The 21,725-nt window shown below is 41.7% G+C and overlaps 1 protein-coding gene across 1 annotated transcript in view; it reads right to left on the minus strand.

The window, feature by feature from the left end:
- The window catches only part of LOC120566952 (voltage-dependent T-type calcium channel subunit alpha-1I-like), a 345,248-nt gene that overhangs the window by 148,251 nt on the left and 175,272 nt on the right, over window positions 1-21,725 (minus strand). Inside the window, 3 exon segments of the mRNA XM_039813684.1 lie at window positions 3,043-3,135; window positions 5,074-5,416; window positions 18,512-18,671. Of these exon segments, the coding sequence (XP_039669618.1) occupies window positions 3,043-3,135; window positions 5,074-5,416; window positions 18,512-18,671 (596 nt within the window).

Below are 21,725 nucleotides of genomic sequence, written 5' to 3' on the forward strand. Positions count from 1 at the left end.
CCATCAGACCTATCTGTACTTTAAGATCAATGCTAAAATAGCATGCTCACATCTACATATTACAATGCCAAACATACATGCTGACATAATGGCATCCTAAACTATGGAAAATATAACTAATATTGGTGTATTAGCATGCTAAGGTGATAAGTATTACACTCTAAATGTCAGCTTAGTAACACCTAATTGTCATTGACACACATGTAAACATACTTAAGTATTTCAGTTTAGAATGTTTTAATCTTTTAGATTTCATTTAAAATGTTTTATTTGCTCTCTTTACTTGTATCTTAATTTTATTTTTTTTTGCCGTGTCTTCTATCTAATATTTTATTTTACCATGAACCATAACCATGATCATAAATGAAATGTGCTGTACAATAAACTGGTCTTGCCTTAATACTAAAGCATTTTAATTCTGAAGGTTGGGGGACAGAAGATAATGTATGACGTACTGTTAAACCTGATGCTGTGATCAATGTGTCTGCTCTAACCATGTGAGCGACATTGTTGTGTTTTGTGTAGAGATGCTGTGATGCTGTGTGGAGAGGAAATCCGCTTGACACTGTACTTGATCATAATTTAAACTTATAGGGCCAGATACCACAACATGCTGACCAATTCGCCCTGATTAATAACATTTCATTTAAAATCAAAGAGGGAGACCGATATGTGGTCACTTCCTCTTTCCCGTCCTCCATTCCTCTCTCTGATTTCATGCCGACACTCCAGCCCATCGTCACCACCTCCTGATCCCTTCTCTTCATTGATCCATCCACCCCTCTCCCTCCCGCGATATTTTTTTTTCCACTATGGCCATGCCAAGACCCGCCCTTCAATAGCTACTATTGGCCAGGCGTCCATGCTTAGTACAGGTCCTATCCCCCGACCACTCGGCTATCCTAACCTTAACCACTCAAGGTGAAATGCCTAACCCCAACCAATCAAGCTGCTTCCTAGGGCGGGTCTTGGTGTGGCCATAGTGGGATTCTTCATTTTGCCTCCCTCCCCTCCTCCATTTCTTCCCTCCTCATCACCCTCACACTCAAGCTCACCATCTTCCTCCGCCCCTTTTTTCCTCTCTCCTCCGTTCCTTCCCTAGCCTGGATGCCAGACGAACTTAGCCCCGCCCACAACATTTGAGGTCGGGAAGTTCATATTCTGACTAGAATCTGAGTACGAAGACGTCAGGCTATTCCTTCCCATCCCTCTTCCCTCTATTTTCTGTTACATTTCATCATCCCTTTTCCATCACTTACTCTCCACCAGCCCCTGATCCAGTCCACAGTAATTTCCTTCCTTCCTTTTCTCCCCCCTTCACCCCTCCTCACTGATGTTTTCACATCAAAAGGCAACATTCATATCACCAATTTCCTGTGGCGAGGCAATCTCGATGCATAAATTAATGTCCAATGGCACAAATCTGGAAAAGAGAGTAAAAATTTATCCTTTTCCATTTGTGCAAGTTTCAAGAAATTAGTTTTCTAATATAACTAGACTAGTGGAGCTAGATAAGTAGGGATGAGTGCTGGAGGAGGTCATGGTATTAAAAAGATGGTGCCCATCAAACCAATGGAGCCACGGCAGTTTAACGTGAGCAGATACAATATAGATAGATATAAGGCCGGGTCAAGCCGCCAAGTGTTAACTGGATTTTGTGTTTGTGTGCCTGTTTGTGAGTGTGTGTTTCTGCGTGAGTGAGAATAATGAGTCGAGTGACAGATGCATGAATGATGCTCAGTATACAGCTCAGCGAGAAGGGGGAGATAAAATGAAGGCAGGAGGGCTGTGGATGAAGGGAAACAGGAGGAGGTGGCGATAAAAGGAAGGAGGGGAAGAAAGGAGATTAAGGAATAAATGAGACACAGAGGCTGTAAGTGAGGCAGAGAGGGGTGAATGAGGGAGGGATGGAAGGACGTGTTAGCAGAGTCAAGCATTGATAGATGGCAGGAAAAGATAAGAAAGGTGAAGTGGCAAGGAGCAGAGATTGGCAGATAGATGTAATGGAAGATGAAATGAAAGGGTTAAGAAATGAAGGGAGTTTTGGTGAGACAGTAAAGGCAAAGAGAGACAGAGCTTGTGCCTGAATTTGAAGGCAGGCAATTAAAAGTGCAATAAAAAAATACAAGACAGCCCCGGGGTTTGGGAAGTAACCGGGACTGGCAGTCACACTGCATCATGATAACGCGCACACGCACACGGACACGGACACGCACACGGACACGGAAGCCTTAGGATTGGAATTAAAACGTGTTTTATCACAACAAAAGGGGGATTCTTCAGGGATTTCAGCTCAACACTGACAGCCTTGTGTGTGTGTGTGTGTGTGTGTGTGTGTGTGTGTCTACAGGTGTGTGGACGTGTGTGTGCATGGGTATGCAGGAGAGAGAGAGAGAGAGAGAGATGGAGTGACAGTTTTTCATTGCTTGGCAACAAAAACGGGAAATCTAAAAGTATGTAAGTTGGATGACTGCAGAAAGTACAACTTCACTGCGTGTGCATCAGTAGGTGTGTACCGTTCCCCAACGTGTCAAATACTGACGTTTTGTCACGGCACTCGCCACCTGATATCGACGCACAAAGCACTCACATGCACTAATATGCACGCATGGCCGGAACGGCTATCGAAACAAAGAACAGAGAAGCTCAGATTACAACACACACAGAGGGAGTGTGACTTTATCTTTGCTCTGCCAATTACTCCACTATATATCTTCACAACAAATAGTTGTTTCCAGCTATATTATTGTTCTGAATGTCGAGTACAGCACCTTTAAGTGGGATTGTATTGCAATGATTGTATTATGTGTATGCTGATAGATTCCAAGCAATTAAAGTAGTTATTGAAATGTTGGTCCAACACGACTAAAGTGTTTTGTCGATGTAATGCCAACGGAACACCTGTTTATGTGTGATTTTGCTATTTACTATATTCTAAACCAATATAGATATCTAGAAATGAATACTTCTGACAGCATTATGATGATATATAATGGTATATATGATATATACCCATACTGTATGAGTACGAGCACGACTTACAATAATCAGCAGAATGAAGTAGATGAAGTTGTAGAAGGAATGAGCATCCATCACATAGTACATGATCTCCACCCAGCCTTCCAGAGTGATCACCTACAATCAAGGGGAAAGGTGAGAGTGAATAAACAATAACTTTATCCATCCACAGGAAGTCTGACATTTGGAAAAAAAAAACACTAATTTGCTTTCTGGCGGGAAAGTTAGACGACAAGATCGATGCCACTCTCATGGCTCTCCGTTAAATGTATCTATTTATTTGTTTATTTGACAGGGACTATGCACAGCTCCTTAGCAGAATCAGAGTTGGCCATACGCTAATTTTCATCTGTAGACCCTGGGCAGGAAACGGAGAATGACATCTCTGTCAAAAGGAAAACCTAAGACATAAATATAAGGCTACTGCCAGAAGCCAGGAATCTAACTAAAGACAGTAAACAGCTAGCATGCTCTGTCTGAACTTGACAAAATATGCCTGTAAAGCGGTTATAAAAACATGCTATATATCTTCCTTCTTTTTTTTTCAGCCGTACAAAACTGAAGTGTAAAAACGATGATTTGCCATTTCACAGGGGATTGTGTACTTGACTATTTTTTGGTTCGAGTCTTCAATGGTGTCCTGCCAAGTGCTCCCGGCCAATAAATAGTCACCTATACACATAACCCATTGTAAAAATGAATTGTTTGAGTTATGTATGGATTAACAACCCGTTCTCACTCCGAACTCGTAAAATACGGACGTTTGGACAGTGGCTGTCAGCGTCTGAAGCGATGCAAAAAGCGGCCTTCATCGTGTTTGTAGAACGTACCGGGGAAGAGCAGCAGCTACACAGGGTTTGAAGATGACGTAGCCCTAAGAGCGACTACGGTAGCGAGTAGTATGAAAGTCCGAAAATCTGCATAGGGAGGTTAGCTGGGGGGGGTGGATGGGTCAAACAACACAGGACTTTCACCCCGGAGACCGAGGATCGTGTCCCTTTTGTCACGTTTCCTAAACCCAAGCGTCCCGTTCTTCTTTTCCTAAACCCAAGCGTCCCGTTCTTCTTTTCCTAAACCCAACCGTCCCGTTCTTCTTTTCCTAAACCCAACCGTCCCGTTCTTCTTTTCCTAAACCCAAGCGTCCCGTTCTTCCCGTGTGTCATGGAAACATAATCTCACCCACGACCTTTTCCTTAACCTAACGTAGTCAAAGGTGACGCCAATAGTCCCGACCAAGCGCGTTTAGATAAAGCGCGTTTAGATAAAGCGCGTTTAGATATGACTTTTTACGTCAATAACAACGCCAAAGGCGCCTGACCGAGCGTCCGTATTTTACGCGATGGGAGTGAGAATCTGTTGGGATTAAACAAAAAAGATATGACGTGTTAATTAATGAGCTTTAACCTTTGGTCAGAGCCAGGCTAGCTGTTTCCCACTGTTTACAGTCTTTGTGCAAAGCTAAGCTAAGCTGCTGCTAGCTGTAGCTTCACATTTAACAGACCGACATGAGGTATCGATATCGATCTTCTCATTTACCATTTACCTCTCCACCAGAAAGTGAATAAACGTGTTTCCCAAAATGTTAAAACTTTTTTCTTTAACATACTGCACAGTACTAAACTTCAATAGAATTTGAACTTAAGAACATTTTCATTCAAAGCAGTAAGAGGGCGCGTTGTATCATCATGTAAGCAAACAAGGATGTATGGAATAGGAAGGATAGGATATATGTTGATGACGCTTTAAATCTAAACTGTTGTCAACTTCTTTATTTGTCCTGAACTTCCTCCTTGTTTTGTGTAACTGGTATCTATCTGATCTGTAGTCATGATTACTTAAAAAGCAGTTTTAATATGAACTTTTGTTGTGTCAGGACACATTATGGGTACTGATGTCTGTAAAAAAAAAGAAGCTAAATCCACTTAAAACATAGTTATACATGTCATAAACTCTGATAATATTACTTATAAAGAACTTAAAAGGTGGTTGTGGACCAAAAACAAAGCAGTCCGGTTGGTGGTCTACTTATATGGTGCCAAGTACCAAAATTCTCACCTGGAAGATTACAATCCAGGCAAAGGCAATGTTGTCAAAGTTGATGGCTCCTTTGTGGGGGTTGCTGTACCCGGTATGACACCTGGTGTAGTACTGGTTCCAGTTGACGCAGAGCCCTGCTACACTGACGCTGCCATTGGCCAGAGGCTCGGGGCTCAGGCCCAGCGACTGGCGGTACAGCGCGTCGTCTTTGTCCAGGCAGCACGTCCTGCCTCCCTCGCGGCGGGCCGGCACGTCGGCGCAGGACATGATGCCGTTGTCGACTGGCAGGGAGCAGATGAAGGGTCGCTCGTCATCTTCGTCAGCCATGTAGTAGGGCCGAGGAAGACTGATACCCGTACCGCTGGGAGTGTGAAGGGAGAAGGTGGTGAGTACAATACTAAAACTAAAAACTAAAGGTTGTTTGAATATCCCTCTTAAAACACCATGGACTTTATTTTATGAAATACATTTAAATATGTAAAATAGGAAGGAACAACAAAGAAAATACTGTAAGAAAGGGTAACAATAATGATTTTTCTTATATTTAAAGCTGTGGTAGGTCAGGCCCGGGGTGGGTAATAGGGAGAATCGGGAGAATTCCCGGTGGGCTGCTTCACTTTTTTTGTCACGTTAGTCTATCTTCTCTTAAAGTAGGCTACACACGTTCCACATTCTGACACCGCAGCCTCTGCATGGGTTGTACCATGTGAGTGAGTTCTCCCCTCCCCTCCCAAATAGAGTTGGTTTGGCAGTGGCGTAACGAGCCAACACCGGGCCCCTATGCAGGATTATCAAGGCGGGCCCCCCTAGTACAGCACGTGATGACGGCGCAATGTCCACGAGTAGGCTACCATGAATAGGACAGGACAGGATCATAGAGACACAGCATATAAGAGATGAGATGACAACAAAAAAACACTGGTGAATGCGCACCATAACACATGAAAAAACACACAAGGGCAGTCCTTCCAGGATTTCGCGGCCTTTTTTTGAGATTGTTGTGGCCCAAAATGCTTGATTTCACGTGAGCTTTTGTAAAACATTGCGATAAAAGTTGCAATGTCTTTTGTATGTTTGTTGCAATGAAGTTGCAGAAGACAGTGAAAGTTGCAAAAAAAGTTACAATTTGTTTTGTATAGTTCTTTAAAGGGGTGATAGAATGCAAAACCGATTTTACCCTGTCATAGTTGAATAACGACAGTTTGGTGGGTAAATAGGACATACATAGAAGCTCAAAGTCCCACTGACACCCCTTTACTATGAAAATCTCATATTTTGAAACTGCCTCTGAAAACGGGCGAATCCCAACAAAGCTGAGTTGCTTGCGCAAGCATCTCAAAATCCGGAACCTTAAGAGAACAGTCACGCCCCAACATTTACATAGGCTACACAACTGACCTGAGATCAGGTAGTTTTCTGAATCTAGCTAGGTCACGCAGATCTCTGCTATTCCATTACAAAATTCACTTCTGAAACTTTTTTATGCGAGAAATCAACCATATAAAGCTCGAATATGGGCCGCTTTACGAAAATGGATGGCTAATTGCAAATTTTCTCCGACTGTGTGTCGGAGTTTAGTGCCGGTGTTGGTGCTGCCTGGGTTGCTACACCGCCACCCTGACCGCAGTGTCAGCGAGGCGATACGCACGCAATCTTTTACCGCAGCCCGCAGGTTCCAGTTAATCTTATAATGGGTATGTGTGTTGAGTTATTTAAACAAACAATCGGGGAAATAAACGCCTCTTGTCCGCGAGTCTCATTGATAGAGCCGCGGTGAGATGGAGTCCATCAATGAGAGCTAGCTAGCCTCCTCCTAACTCTGACATTCACAAAAATACATTCAATTGAAATCCGAAATCGGACAAGTGTTAGCTAAGCTTTGTAAGACCTTGAGGAACCTGTAATATTCATGCCGTGACGAAATTCAAACTGTATATATACTTTAGTTATGCGAAAGTGAGCAAGCTGCGGTATTTCCCCATTGTAATGAATGGGACATATAGCAAGCAGCTGTTCGTCCTACAAAGACGCCTGTAGCGTTCATAAAAATGCCTTAAAATCAAATCGGACACAACGGTTAGCTTTATAAGACATTGGGGAATGATGTTGTATAAGTGGTGCGAAATTCAAACTGTAAATATAATTTAGTTATGGCGACAATGTAGCTAGCTAGCTGCGGTATTTCCCCATTGTAATGAATGGGACATATAGCAAGCAGCTGCTCGTCTCCTACAAGCGCATACCGCGTTCATAAAAATGCCTTAAAATCAAATCGGACACAACGGTTAGCTTTATAAGACATTGGGGAATGAGTTGTATAAGTGGCGTGCGAAATTCAAACTGTAAATATAATTTAGTTATGGCGAAAGTGTAGCTAGCTAGCTGCGGTATTTTCCCATTGTAATGAATGGGACATATAGCAAGCAGCTGCTTGTCTACAAAGACGCCTTTGCGTTCATAAAAATGCCTTAAAATCAAATCAGACACAACGGTTAGCTTTATAAGACATTGGGACATTCAAAACCGTAAATGTATTATTTATAGATATAGTTATGCGCGGCAGCTGGCCCGGAGCCCGTTATGCAGTATCCACAAAGGGTGACTTTGCCCTGGGTATGGAGCCCAGCAGGCTGTCGATTTCTCGTCAGACTGTGTGGAGCTCCTAAAGTCCGACGATCTTACCAAATTTGCAATTAGCCATCATTTTTGTAAAACGGCCCATATTTGAGCTTTATATAGTTGATTTCTCGCTTAAAAAGTCTCAGAAGTGAATTTGGTAATGAAACATTGCAGTGTCTGGAATATGAGATTCTGTCGCTTCTCTAATGTATGTGTATTGGGGATTACGCTCAACCAATCAGCCCGTCTCTAATGTCTGCGTATGGCAAGTTGCTCAACCAATCACCGCGCAGCTCATCTAAATATTCATGACCATACCATATTTGGAAGAAAAGCTCTTGTTACAAATAGGGCCAAAACACAGGGATGCATAAGGGCCAGTAAAATATCAACCAGGCCATTTTCAGCCCAACCAATGTTACATACCCCATTAGGAGACCATAAGGAACAGTGTGAAATACCCTATATAATCATTCTATCACCCCTTTAAAAATAAAAAGTTACCCACTTATTTTGGGGAGAAAAATAATTATTACTTTTAATTAATTACTCTGGGCTGAGATTTCCTAGGAACCTTACCAAATATGAAAATGACTGGTGGATTTAAGACAAAAAATAATAATTTATTGAATGAATCAAATGGCTTGTTGATATTTACATTGTTAGTTCATTTCCTATTCTGGCCACACACACATTCATACGGTTTGATAAAGTACTTACTGAACTTTTTCAACCTATCCTTGTGGAATAGTGGAATATTTTTTGTTAATTTCTCAGCTTAAGTGAATTATTATTAACCTTTAAATTATTTGTTGAACCATGGTATTAATAAAAACTACAGAATAGTAAGAGCTGAACTTTTGCTTCATTTATCCAATTTCAACAAATTCCATAATATTCTTTCAGCAATTTGTAACTCAAGTGTCTTCTGCACCTCCTCTTGGCTCTGTTTTTAAGGCTGTAGAAAACCTAGCCTGTGACGGGTGAAACTTTGGCCAATCACAGGTTATTTAATGCCATTGGTGATTACTTTTGGCTGTTTTGTATTGCTATCTACCTACTGCAGCTTTAAGCACTTAATACATTTTGTAATGTCACTCAATAACGAAATGGACCAAATAATTGTGAGAAGCTGAGTTGGCAGCATGTACGTATCATTCTACTGAATATTTTCTCGCTTGATTTTATTCTGGAGACACTAATAACACTTAACACTCTGAGGACAAAAGACGCACCGGCAAGTCCAAGCCATGTTTGACAACACTCCTACTCAAAATATATTGTAACATTTCATTTCAGACATTTATTTACAATTCTATTCATATATTACGCTACTTTTGTGAACCCAAGACCAAAACAATTGAGTGTAGGTATGTTTTCACAAGAGATTTGAGACATGTTTCTGCTTGAGGGCCAAATTATCTCTTTCTACATTGCTCTGTTTGGGCGTCACTAAACAGAAAGCTGAGTTTGTTCTGAACATTTTGATATGAAACACATGGGGATCAGGTTACATGCAAATACCCTTTAAAGGAGAAGTCAAGAAGATATCTTAAAACGCCATTAGACTTCAGAGAAACATTTGGAAAGCTATAATATTACAGTTCTGAAATTACAAAGAGCAGTCAACTTACTTCCTTGTCTAGTTTTAAACAGTGACTTTTACTTAAGGCCATGTAAACGCTCTGTGTTATACTCCAAACTGAGGCCATGCATGAACCATTATTGATCAGCAACCAGTAAAATTTGGAAATAAATTTTTCAGCCTGGCTAGTGTAGAGATGCCATAAATAGGTGTGTGTGTGTGTGTGTGTGTGTGTGTGTGTGTGTGTGTGTGTGTGTGTGTGTGTGTGTGTGTGTGTGTGTGTGTGTGTGTGTGGTTGCGCGTGTGGTTGCGCGTGTGTGTCCATCCAAGCTAGTTTTCTATGGGTATTTTACACAGAGCAAAACATCTTGTCCTTCATGGCTATTCCCGACATTTGTGTGGTGTGAGAACAGATCTGAAAGCAGAACATAAAATGATCACAGAAAGACAGATGAGTGGATGAAAGGATGGAGAGAGATAAAGAGAGAGAGAGAGAGAGAGAGAGAGAGAGAGAGAGAGAGAGAACGAGAGATGATTATGGTTGTAATGGTAAAATTGAAAGAAAATGACACCATAGACACAGACAGAGAGAAGCAGAAAGGTAGTGATGGAGACACGTTAACCCTGACACACCAAGCTGACAGTCAGCTGTTTGCGTCTGTGTTTCACTCTTTCCTGTACAGTACTTCACGTGGTGTGTCCCGCATTGTTGTCTGTATTCTACACACATTTGTTGCCGTCACGATTGGTCGCTCAGCCTTGCGAATCTAATGTTGCATCTACTTATTTTTTGCTTCTACCCTTTTTCTTCCTCTACAAACGCACGCTGTCAAACACATGATAGGCGGAAAAACAGCAGTGCAAAGCCAAACTGTACGCCGTCATCCAAGCATAACATCAGTTACAGCAGCGTGAAAATGGGTGCTTAGTTGATTTGGTCTTCTGTGTTATTATTTGGAATGCAAATACACGTTTAGTACCGACACGTTTATCCCCTATTACACCGGCACAGAACATACATACGCTGTCAGTTGTAGTATTTAAAAGGTGTTAAAGTGCAACCTTTATTATTAGAGTTGAAGCAGTGTGAAGCAGCATGAAGCATAACACAGTGTCTGATCAGTCGGTCGTGTAAATGTTATTTCTTTGCAGTGGACTTGGTGCGTCAGGGCTTTTACAGAGAGCCTCACAAGGGAATAGGCCAAAAGCTGCCTATGGCTTTACTTTGTTAAATGAGTTCCAGTGTGAGTTGCAATTTCAACTTCTGTGTTCAAAGATGCTGAATGTAAAAGAGAAGGATACAGGAAGAGGAAGAGAGGGACACAATAGAGGAAGACACTCCCGGATGAAATGGAAGCCAGGAATGAAGAAAGAAAACTAGATGATGGAAAGGAGAAATGGGATATAAAAAAAGAGGGAATGATAATTGATGTATGCCAAAAAGGGGGAGAACAATGTTCAATGCCATTTACAGAAAGATGTAGGAAAATGAATGGAAAGCAGGAAGGAAGCAAGACAATAGGAAAGAGATGAGACAAAAATCCAAAACTGAATCAATAACTGAAAGAGAGATGGCAAGGCTGGGAAAAGAAAAGAAAAACAAGAGTACTATGTGAGGCAAAAAAAAAGAAAGAAAAAAAGACAGAGGTGTTTGCCTTGCCATTACAAAAAAGAGCAAGGTAGGCACGTAAGACAGAGAACAGCAAAGCTCTGTGTGATCTCTCTTTAATACAAGAGCGGGCTGCTATTTAAAGGGCAGCCCGGAGAAAGGAATACAGATGGATGCAGACGTTGGTTAGCAATTACATGTGACCTGGTATTTAAGAAGACTCAATAGAAGCTCTCTCATTCACTCTACGTCTTTGTCACACTCATTGTATCTCTTTCACTGACTCTGTCTCTCTGTATTGTGTTGTACTGAATAGAAGCTATTATCAAGCCTGCTGACCGGAGGAGAGACACAGCCTTTTCGCGTCAGTTAAGTTTACAGTGTTGCTCTGGATATTTCTGATCATGTCTTCATCTTCTCATCTTTTTTCTATCATACAGTATATCACCAATGAAGTCTTAAAGATTAATCTGCCACAAGCATGTCTTGGCGTTCGTCTGCAGCCAAGTTGCCAAAAAATCTAAATACTACTCTCTTCGGCGAAGTGTAGACGTCTTTTTTGTGCCATTGATTTTGCAAGATTTGTGAAAAAGGCTGAAGTCTGGTCCTAGTGGCGTTAGTATGGATGCCACATAACTTCTAGGCAAGTCCTGCCCTACGAAGCAGCACGATTGGTTGGGGTTAGGCATTGACCTCGAGTGGTTAAGGTTAGGATAGTGGATTGATCAGGGGATAGGACCTGAACAAATCCGGTAACGTTAGCTAACGTAAGCGTGGAGGCCTGGCCAATAGTAGCGTGTGAATGCTATTGAAGGGCGGGTCTTGCCTAGAAGTTGCATGGGTTCCTTAATAACGCGTTTTTCAGTTCTTTATTCCTAAGGGTGCAATCAGGTGATAGGCACTATGACAAGTTTTTTTTTTTCCTGGCCAAGATGAGCTGGTTATAAACCAAACATGAGGCCAAAGCAGCTACAGAGAAAATATGCACTATCAATTAAAAACTGTTTGGTGGAGTACTTTTGAGATTCCCTGTAGTGTCACATGGATGTCAAGTGGCCTACATGTTCTTATCAAACAAAGTAAAAGCAGGGGATCCTATAATTGCTACTTTCTGGTGGACAATGATAACAGATAAATAAGCTCAGCTCTTCTCTGAAGCCTATGAATCTTCTTCACTAGATGCCCCACACACAGGAGAGCAAATAAAAATATATATATGTTCAAACCAACTGCAATAGATATTGCTAGGTTTTCATAAGATTTTAGTTGCTTAAACGATTTAGTTTTCATAATACCCTAAACCTAGCAGATTGGGCATCTGATGTGATATCAACCTAGAATTATAAAAAAGACAACATCAAATGTAAAACACTTGGCTATTCATCTGTCTATTTCTAGCTCTGTCCACATGTTGAGCCCACCTGTTCAGCACTCTCATTTTAAAGTCATTAGCTCAGCAAAGTTCTGGTTTATATGAGTTTTTATTTGTTCGCTAATTTGGCACTCTCTGTGTGTCAGGAACTTGCATTACAGTGGTATGTGTGTGTGTGTGTGTGTGTGTGAATATATGTGTGTGTGCGTGTGCCTGTATGAACGAATCTGCAAGGTCATATATATTTTCCTGTTGATCGCCTGTGACTTCTGCCGTTTGTATTTTTGTCTCCTTGCTAACCAGAGGCCAGCGAAAAAACTTCAGAAACAAGCTTGTGTCCACCCACTTATTCTACTCTTCTTTCCAATGCACAACCCATCCACTGATCCCCACCTCCGAACATGACCGAGCCAACATCCAGCGACAGCAGATATCACACCCCGGGTCATTAAGACATTGGACATTGGCGGTGTGTTTCTGTATACTGAGGTGATTACGGCCGCCGCCAGAAAGTGTCAGACAGACAGCAGTCATTTCACAGCTGAGATGTTAGGACTCCTGTCAGCATAGCCACCAGCCAAACGGTTGTGTTTTATACCTCCTATTTTCATTCCAGGAAACACTCTGCGGTCGGATTTACAAGCGTCACACATGGTTTGTGGTAAAAAGAAAAATCTGGTTGCGTGTGTGTTTAACCAACATTGGATGACATTACTGAAATTAACTCGGACGGGTCAGGACATCGCGTGATTACATCGCCTCTCATGTCTCATCTCTGAATTGGTTACCATAGCAATGGCCAACCTCAAAGCCTCTCGTCTGATCATTATTTTCTCCTTTGGGCTCGGTAGTGAGAAACTACCGCCCAGTCCGCTTCTCTGTGCAGCCAAACTGGCCTAATCAAACGCTTGGCCGCGGACTTGGTCTCCCCGGTCTCAATGCCGACTGAATCCCGGTTATTGTCTGAGCTCTGTGATTTCACAGTGGTATTAGCTGTACTCTTAATCATAAAGATATTTGGGAACAAACAACACCTGCTGCACTTCCAGCTCCTTATTCCGACTTACTATTTTCTTATGCTGCTACCATGGGACACAAAGTGAGCATAGGAAGAAGCAATTACATTGATGATTAAACTTTTTTTTTTTTCAAACTTTGAAGAAATTTGCAGAAACCCCCTGCTGTCCCTACATACAACTGAAATAATGCCCTGCACAGCAAATGCATTCTCCGATACTCAGGTAACAAAATCAATAATCAAACTGAGATGGCATCAAAAGATTTTGATACACATCAAAAGACCTGCATCAATCTGAAGTTTTTGCATCTTGGTTTTTAACTCATCTTGTCTTTTCTAATCTCATCTCATCAGCTATCTTCCAATGCGGTATGGTGTAATGAACAAGGTGTGAGTGTTATCAAAACCAACTGCATGAAATGACCCAGAGAGGTAACACTGGCTTCCTAGAAAGACACCGAGGGCCAGAAGTACGTACATTTGAGAATGTGGCGTTATCAGCGTCATGGCCAACCCGCAGAAAGAGCACGCTGTGATACTTCAGCTCACGTCGTATTTACCAAACCTGCAGTTCATTGGGTAATCGGCGCCTTTCTCCGCCCACTATACCGTAAATTGCGCGCATCTTTCTATCATGGATCAGCCACCAAGTCAGTCAAAACAGCGAATACAAAGATTTAGCAATAACAAAGTTAATCTGCTTGTTCATGAGGTAACAACTAGATGCGTGTTATTTCGGCATCAGTGTTGGGGGAATGTATGTATTGACTGGTGCGCTGTAGCAAAGCGTTAAGGACTGGTCCTATGATACGGCTGAGTGCAGACTGCGATATTCCCACTGCTGATGCTATGACTGTTTGAAATGATCCAGATGCCAATATTAGTAATGTAGCGAGGAGTTTAACAGCTGCTTGAATGGAATGTGAACGCTGAGTCGGAGATTCAATGTCATCTTTGATTTCTTCCAGTAACTGTAATATTGCATGGCTGCTTAATCTGTAACGCTTAATGATTTCGTGTTCACTCAACTGAAAAAGTGTGATCCTTGTGGCAAAATTCCTTTCAGCTCCTCTCCTTGGCCTATGTCTTCGTCTTGCTCGGATTACTGCTGCCATTTCACCAGGAGGCGTATGCGAGGAAACCCGCTTGCGGCTGGTTTGCACCTGCTTTTAAGAGGCGGAGAATTTTCACCGCAAAATAGAGGCGAGCTGTCACAGGCGTTTTTTGTACATACATAATTAGGCGCACTTTACGCTTCCCCTCCCATCTCTTTATGGGAAACTCCCACTTCCCCCTTGACCCTCCCATGAAAGCGCAGTTTGCCATTTTCAGTCCCCACGATAGGCAGTCTGCGCTTTTATCTCAGTAAATGGCAGTTTGCCATATTTTTACACGCACGTAGCGAAACAAATATGCCTGAAGTGGGCAGTATTACATCTGGCCCCTACTGTAAATTCAAAAGGAATATTCATGAACGAATTCAAGTACTAATTATACTGTAGGAAAATGGAAGTAGTGTTCAATTAGTGCACTTCCAAGTAATTAATTCGAATGAATTGCTTAGCTAGCATAATGTAACCTACAGTCTTTTAGTCAGTGCACAGCAGGTCATGCAAAAGCTTTAATCTTTACGCAAACATGTAATTTATCATATACGGGGGATACATCTTGCAATGGAGCAGTTCTTTCAAGGAAATTCCATCAAGTGCCTCTAAACTCATCACAACTAAATTAACTCAAATAACTATCTCTATTTCCCCTATTTGTACGACATTACATATTATGATAAGGAGATAGCAGGCTGCTAATTAAGTTGACCAGGTATGGTCATGACAAACTGCCACCTCTGATAATGTTTTCTGACTGAGAACTGACTCTTTGTAGCTGCTTGGGCCAACGTTAACTTTACAGACTGACAGGGTGAGCTATTTCAAAGACCGACAATCAGAGGTTGGGTTATGTGGCCGGTAGTCTATATCCCCGACGTTTCATTTCTGGGATTACTCTGTTGCCAACGGAACGGAAATTCTGCCTGATTTCACTCATTTAGGCCGGATATCCGTTGCCTTGGGCTTCCTTTGTGTTAGCATTTTAAACTCTGGTGGATTTATGAGGACTATGGTTAACTGCTCCTCAGATCTCTGCAGGGTAAATCCAGACAGCTAGCTAGACTATCTGTCCAATCTGAGTTTTCTGTTGCACGACTAAATCAACTTTTGAACGTACATGTTCCACCAAAAAAGTTCCTTCCCGAGGCTATTTTGCCGTTGCTCTGTCCGGCGCTCAGCGCCACCCACAACCATTGTGACTGGTTCAAATAAATACCTCTAAACCAGAGCAGGGTTTTTCTCCTATCCCGGAATGCTGTGTGAACTAACCAGACCCTCCTGTGCAGCACTGTGGAGGAAGGCTTGGCAATGCGAGACTACTTAACTACTAACTGTTAACAGTATGAACATGAACAGTTTGTCTATTGGTGTAAGACTCACCCCATTATTATAAACGTGAAAAAATATGGAAGAGATTATATTTGATCCAAAGTCAATAGGTGACCACAGCGCAGCATTCATTCATACCACTTCCATTAAACAGGTCTGTTCTTATAAACACCTTAAGGCTGATTTATGCTTCTGCGTCGAATCGACGGCTTACCCCTGCAGACCCCTCTGCGTCGCCGCGAACCCCTCAGACATTTTTTGGTTACAATGACGGGGTTATCCGTTTGTAAAGTGTCTATACATCAGTAACGTTTTGAAATGAGCACTTCCCCATCAAGCAGTACTTTGTGGGCAGTTGTGCTAAAGTTTGCTTGCTAACATATCATAAACTGGCTGGCAGACACCTCGCAAATAACCTCAGACTTATCCCCCCCTAGCGTTATGGCGATGCAAAGCAACCCCGACGCAGAACTCCGAAAGGGTCACGACGCCATAGGAGCGACGGCGGGTAGCATCTCACATCCTTCACTCTGAATATGAGCGTTTACCTATCAGTTTAGAGTTTCCCAATTTAGACTGCCGACTTGTATTGTTATTTGTATGAACATTGTCTTTCTTTTTTAAATGTATTTTAAGAAATGCATGATTGTAAGGATGCCGAGCCCAAGAAAAGTATGCCAAAGGGGACAATAAAGTATGTATTTTCTCATCTTATCTTTAGAGAATGTAATATTGTGGTCTGGGAAACTATTGCTAAAGTCCTTTCCAATAATGCAATTAATATTGTGGCTCTTGTGATGTGAAAATGTAACTCTTTAAAGTGCAGTTTTGCCATTTAAAAGGATAAATCATTCTCATTCATATCCTATCTATTAATATCTTGCGAGGGGACTGTGGTGTTGTTCATGGAGTGTGAGCATGTAATCAAAACCAGCTGTGTGAAATCACCAAAAAATGCACAATTACAAGTTGAAGGATATTGACATCTGATTGACAGCTGTTGCTTCGGAAACAGATGCAGTCTCACACACTAAAAACCCCCAAACAAGTGTGAGGCACATGCAGAGGGTGCCTCGGGGGGCCGCCCTGAATCAGAATTTGCACTCCTCTGATTTTGTAGCTACATGACAGAGGAGTAATTCATTTTCTGAAAACTTTCACCAAAATAAACAGCCTTGTGAGAAACAGAACATTAGTCCTGGAAATACAATCGCAACAATAACACGCTCACACATGCACCCAAATAAGACTTTACCCCAAAGAAAGGGAAAGAAGGTGAAAAGGTAATATTGAAAAAGGAGGGAGCAGGGAGATAAAAGCATACAGCACACCTGATTCGCATTATTAGCATCCTAAAGCTTAGACCTTGTATAAAACCCCAGATACCCTGCTGGGGGTATGCAGTGTGTCTATCAGTGGGGGAGTTAGTGATTGTGTATGTGCACGCATAATTGTTTATCCTTGCAAGTTTAGGAAAGTGTACAAAAAAGGGGATATGCGTGACTGTGTGTGTGCACAGCAGGGGATGATTCACCCCATACACACTTGTTTTGCTGTATAATGAGGAGATGATACAAAGTAAGAGTTAAGCCAATTGAGAAGAAACAGTGGAAAAATAACAAAGTTGTTTCCTTGGAAGGATACAGTAAAAAAGGTCAGCAGGGCCAACTTGTTTTCTCAAATGAGTCAAACTAAGACTAAGAAAGAATTTTTTTTTTCTCCACAGCACAGCCTGAGGTCTGGGCCCTGTGGAGAGACCCGAAAAAAAAACTCCTGAGAAACGACGCAGCTTCAGGGACGTGGAGGCAGGGGAGTCATTTGGAAGAAAAGAAATTCTGACATAAACAAACTTGCTGACTTGGACATTGGGCCGCTGTTATTATTTTCTGTTTCCTACCAACATGTTCTTTTAATCATGACCATGGTCATTCACTAACATTTACAAAACATTTGAACCAAAACTGCACATCTTTCTTACTAATTGTGTTTCTTAGCATTGTGTTAGTTCATGCAGGACATAGGCACACTAATTGAATTATCATTGCAGCCAGTCACAACCGATCACAGTCATTTTCACATCAGGCGGTCCATTTAAATGTCTCCCTTTTCCTCTCTGCTTCCTGCTACTCCAGTGCTGCCTCACACCGCTGCTGCTGGTAAAAGCTCGCCTCCACCACCCCAGCCTCCACCTTCCCGGATTTTGGGTGTCATCAAAACGCCTTTTTTGATATTCTGGGGCCTACTCTTTTGTAAAGGTTGGCTCAGATCATCGTGCTCCCTGTGTCATCTTAGCATGCTGCTTGGCTGATCCAGGGAGCATCATCAGAACAGAGCCTTCATCGCCAAGTATAACTGTATTTCCATTTGTTGCAAAAAATGATAAAATCTATGACGAGAGTGATCCTGACTGAAATTCCTTCATGGCTAAAAGACAAATGACTAACAAAGACATCTTATATGTCTGAGCTCTACACTGAGAATGGAATTTAGTATTTAAGCTGGATCAACTTCACACGCACACACACACACACACACAGATTAAAAACAAACCAACTACTGCAACATTTATTCCAAGATATTTTATCAGCTACAACTAGTACACATATACTGTACACCATTACAAAAACAAACTGACACAATATGATAGAAACACATATAGACACAATAGTGTGTAGACACTACACACACACGCTCACAGATACATTTTCAAGCTGACGGACCGACGTGTCACATTATAGTCTCACATTTCCATCTCATGCTCTCTTTTTCACACACTGACCTACACAAACACACAGAGACCTGGACGGTGACTCACAGTGTGAAGTTGTCCTCCGGGTAGCAGCGGTTCCTCAGCAGCCCCGCCCACAGCTGCACGCCGATGATTCCGAAGATGAAGAAGACGAAGAAGCAGAGGAGGAGGACGTTGCCCAGCATGGGCAGAGTGTCGAGCAGCAGGTTCACGAGGATGCGCATGCCTGAAGAGAAAAACACAAAATCATTGATATCATGACACAGGCCACATAGTCTCGCTTTGCCAGGCCTTCCTCAACCGCGGCACTGCAGAGGAGGGTCTGGCTAGTCCACACAGCATTCTGGGATGGGAGAAAAACGTGCTCTGGTTTATTGGCATTTCTTTAAACCAATCACAATCGTCTTGGGCGGCGCTAAGCGCCAGACGGAACCGCAGTGTGTCTGCAAAACAGCCTCGGGAAGGAACTTTGGTGGAACATGTCTCGGGAAGGAACATGTCTAAGTTCAAAGGTTGTTTTAGTCGTACAACAGAAAACTCAGATTGGACAGATAGTCTAGCTAGCTGTCTGGATTTACCCTGCAGAGATCTGAGGAGCAGTTAACCATAGTCCTCAGAAATCAGCCAGAGTTTAAAATTACAACAAAAAGAAAGCGGAAGGTAATGGATATCCGGCCTAAATGAATGAAATCCGGTGGAGTTTCCGTTTCTGCAACAGAAAAATCCTGGAAGTGGAACGTCAAGGATACAGACTACAGGCCACACTACCGGCTGCACATTCACTCCCAACCACAAATAAATTTAAACTGACGATGTTATGATCTCAGTTGAATCTTCATCAGGTCAAAATGTTTCAACAAACTTTTTATCTTTTTTCAAATTTGTTTTTTGTTGTTGCATTTTTCATTTGTTATTTTGTCACTTTGAAAGTCTTCTGAATACAAATACACAGTTGTCTTTAACCCTCCTGTTGTCCTCGGGTCAAATTTGACCCATTTGGGTTTCTTTCAACCAAAACTAATAACATGGATGGTTCATAAAACGCTCTTCACAGGTAAAATAAATGATCAGTTCACTACTTTCATTGAATTTGGGTGTTTTATTAAATTTTATAGCATTTGAAAGAAAACTGATAAAAGAACGTTGAAAAAAGCATCAAAAAAAGCACAGAAAGAAATCACCAAAAAAAATAAAAAAAATACGTCAGCAAAAGCTTCAACGACGGGACAAGTAACAAAAACGTCGAAAAAAGTGACAAAAACATCGGGAAAACCGACAAAAGTGTCAAAACCAAACAGACCAAAACGTAAAAAAAAAAAAAAGGTCAATTTAAAATTTGACGCAGAAAAACTAAAGTTGCATGGTCAATGGGAAGACAACACAATGTTTAAGAATGGACATGTGACATTGCTGCTGTTCTTTGTACATATGTAGTGATGCTTGTGTGAATGGTTTGTGCCTGAACTTAACCACAATCTCTGACTAAAGCCTTTAAGAAAGCACATTTTTCTCTAAGGAAACCTTACAATTTAGCTTCCATTCACCGAGCTGGGAATGACACACTGATTGTTGGGTGTAAAGAGCTACCAAGGAATACATTTTATGCTGCCTTTTAGCTGTCAGTCAAGTATCAAAACGGACTAAGTTGAGCATGTGCTCAGACTAATTTATTGAGATGTAGGGAAACATTATCAGTAAGTCATGGCTTGTTATATTTTTGAGGGTGGAGTGTTGATGGGGGATGATTTTTTGTTGTTTTTCTTTTCTTTCTTTCCTTCTTTTCTTTCTTTGGTTTCCGTGCCATGCACATTAAGAACCAAACTTTCAACATTCAAACCTCAAGCAAAGTTTGGACTAGCAATACCTATACTAGTTAGTTTTTCTGTAGTTTACTCTTTAACCTGAAATTAACGGTACCTTTTCTCACATCCCTTTTATTTTCTATTTAATACATAATTTTTTGTTAATATTCAATAGTCATTTTTAATCTACGTACAAAAGAATATCTGGTAATCTGGTAAGGATGCCCCCCTGGGCGCCTCCTTAGGGAGGTGTTCCAGGCACGTCCAGCTGGGAGGAGGCCTCGGGGAAGACCCAGGACTAGGTGGAGGGATTATATCTCCACCCTGGCCTGGGAACGCCTCGGGATCCCCCCAGTCGGAGCTGGTTAATGTGGCTCGGGAAAGGGAAGTTTGGGGTCCCCTGCTGGAGCTGCCCCCCCCCCCCCCGCGACCCGACACCGGATAAGCGGACGGAGATGGATTGATGGAAAAGAATATTGACAAAGTGTTCTTAATCTGAATAATTAACGGTAGAAGTGCTCAGACACACACACACACACACACACACACACACACAGACACACACACACACAAAGATGCATCTGTATAATTTGTGCACTCGTAAACAGAAACACACGCTGACAAACCCACTCTCAAATTTCTCATCTTTCCACCTAACTACTTCTTTCTCTCTCTGTCTTTCACATACACACACACACTCTCTCTCTCTCTCTCTCTCTCATCCCTCCCACTCTTGCTTGTGCAGAAATTCAACACATTATGCTGGCATTTCCATATAAGCCTTTGTATTATCATAATTAGCTAATCAATTCCTAATCTTCACACTAATTGTGATCCCATGGCCCATTACGTTGGCTCTGATCTGTATAAGCAAACTAAACCAGGGGTTAAATAATATCTGTAAAATAGATCGAGGATTGATACAGCATTTAGCCGACTAATCAAGGGTAAGTGGGCACGCGGTCCTCAGACCTTCTCCCAGGGCTCCTGCCAAATGTCGTGATGATTTACGATGTTTTATTCTAAAGACACATAAGATGTAAAGCCTTGAGCAGGTTTCTTTTAATTGATACTTGACTTACATTATATGTCAAATAAATAAAAATAATCATGTGACATCTCCATGAGAAAAATGTCCTTGTGTGATATGTTCTGTAGGACTGCAGGAGGTGACCATTCACAATTGGAAAATGCACATTTCTCATGAGATCTGAAATCCCCCCTCAAAGGACGAGATTTAAGTTTTGTTGGAAAAATATAAGATGTCATTCTTTGAGTATAAACACAGATATACGTACACTGACATGACTTTGCGGAAGAGAATGAACGTCAGTTGGATTTTTGATGTAAATATTATTGACTCCAAGTTTAAACTGTTAGCTCTTACTGCCAGCTAGGAAAAAATAATTAAAAAAGGTGTCCAGATTCAATTGCTATTGACTGTTTTTATTTGTGGGCTTATTGGCTTTACAGTAACT

The sequence above is a fragment of the Perca fluviatilis genome, chromosome 1 (assembly GCF_010015445.1).
Source record: "Perca fluviatilis chromosome 1, GENO_Pfluv_1.0, whole genome shotgun sequence".
NCBI classification, from domain to species: Eukaryota; Metazoa; Chordata; class Actinopteri; order Perciformes; family Percidae; genus Perca; species Perca fluviatilis.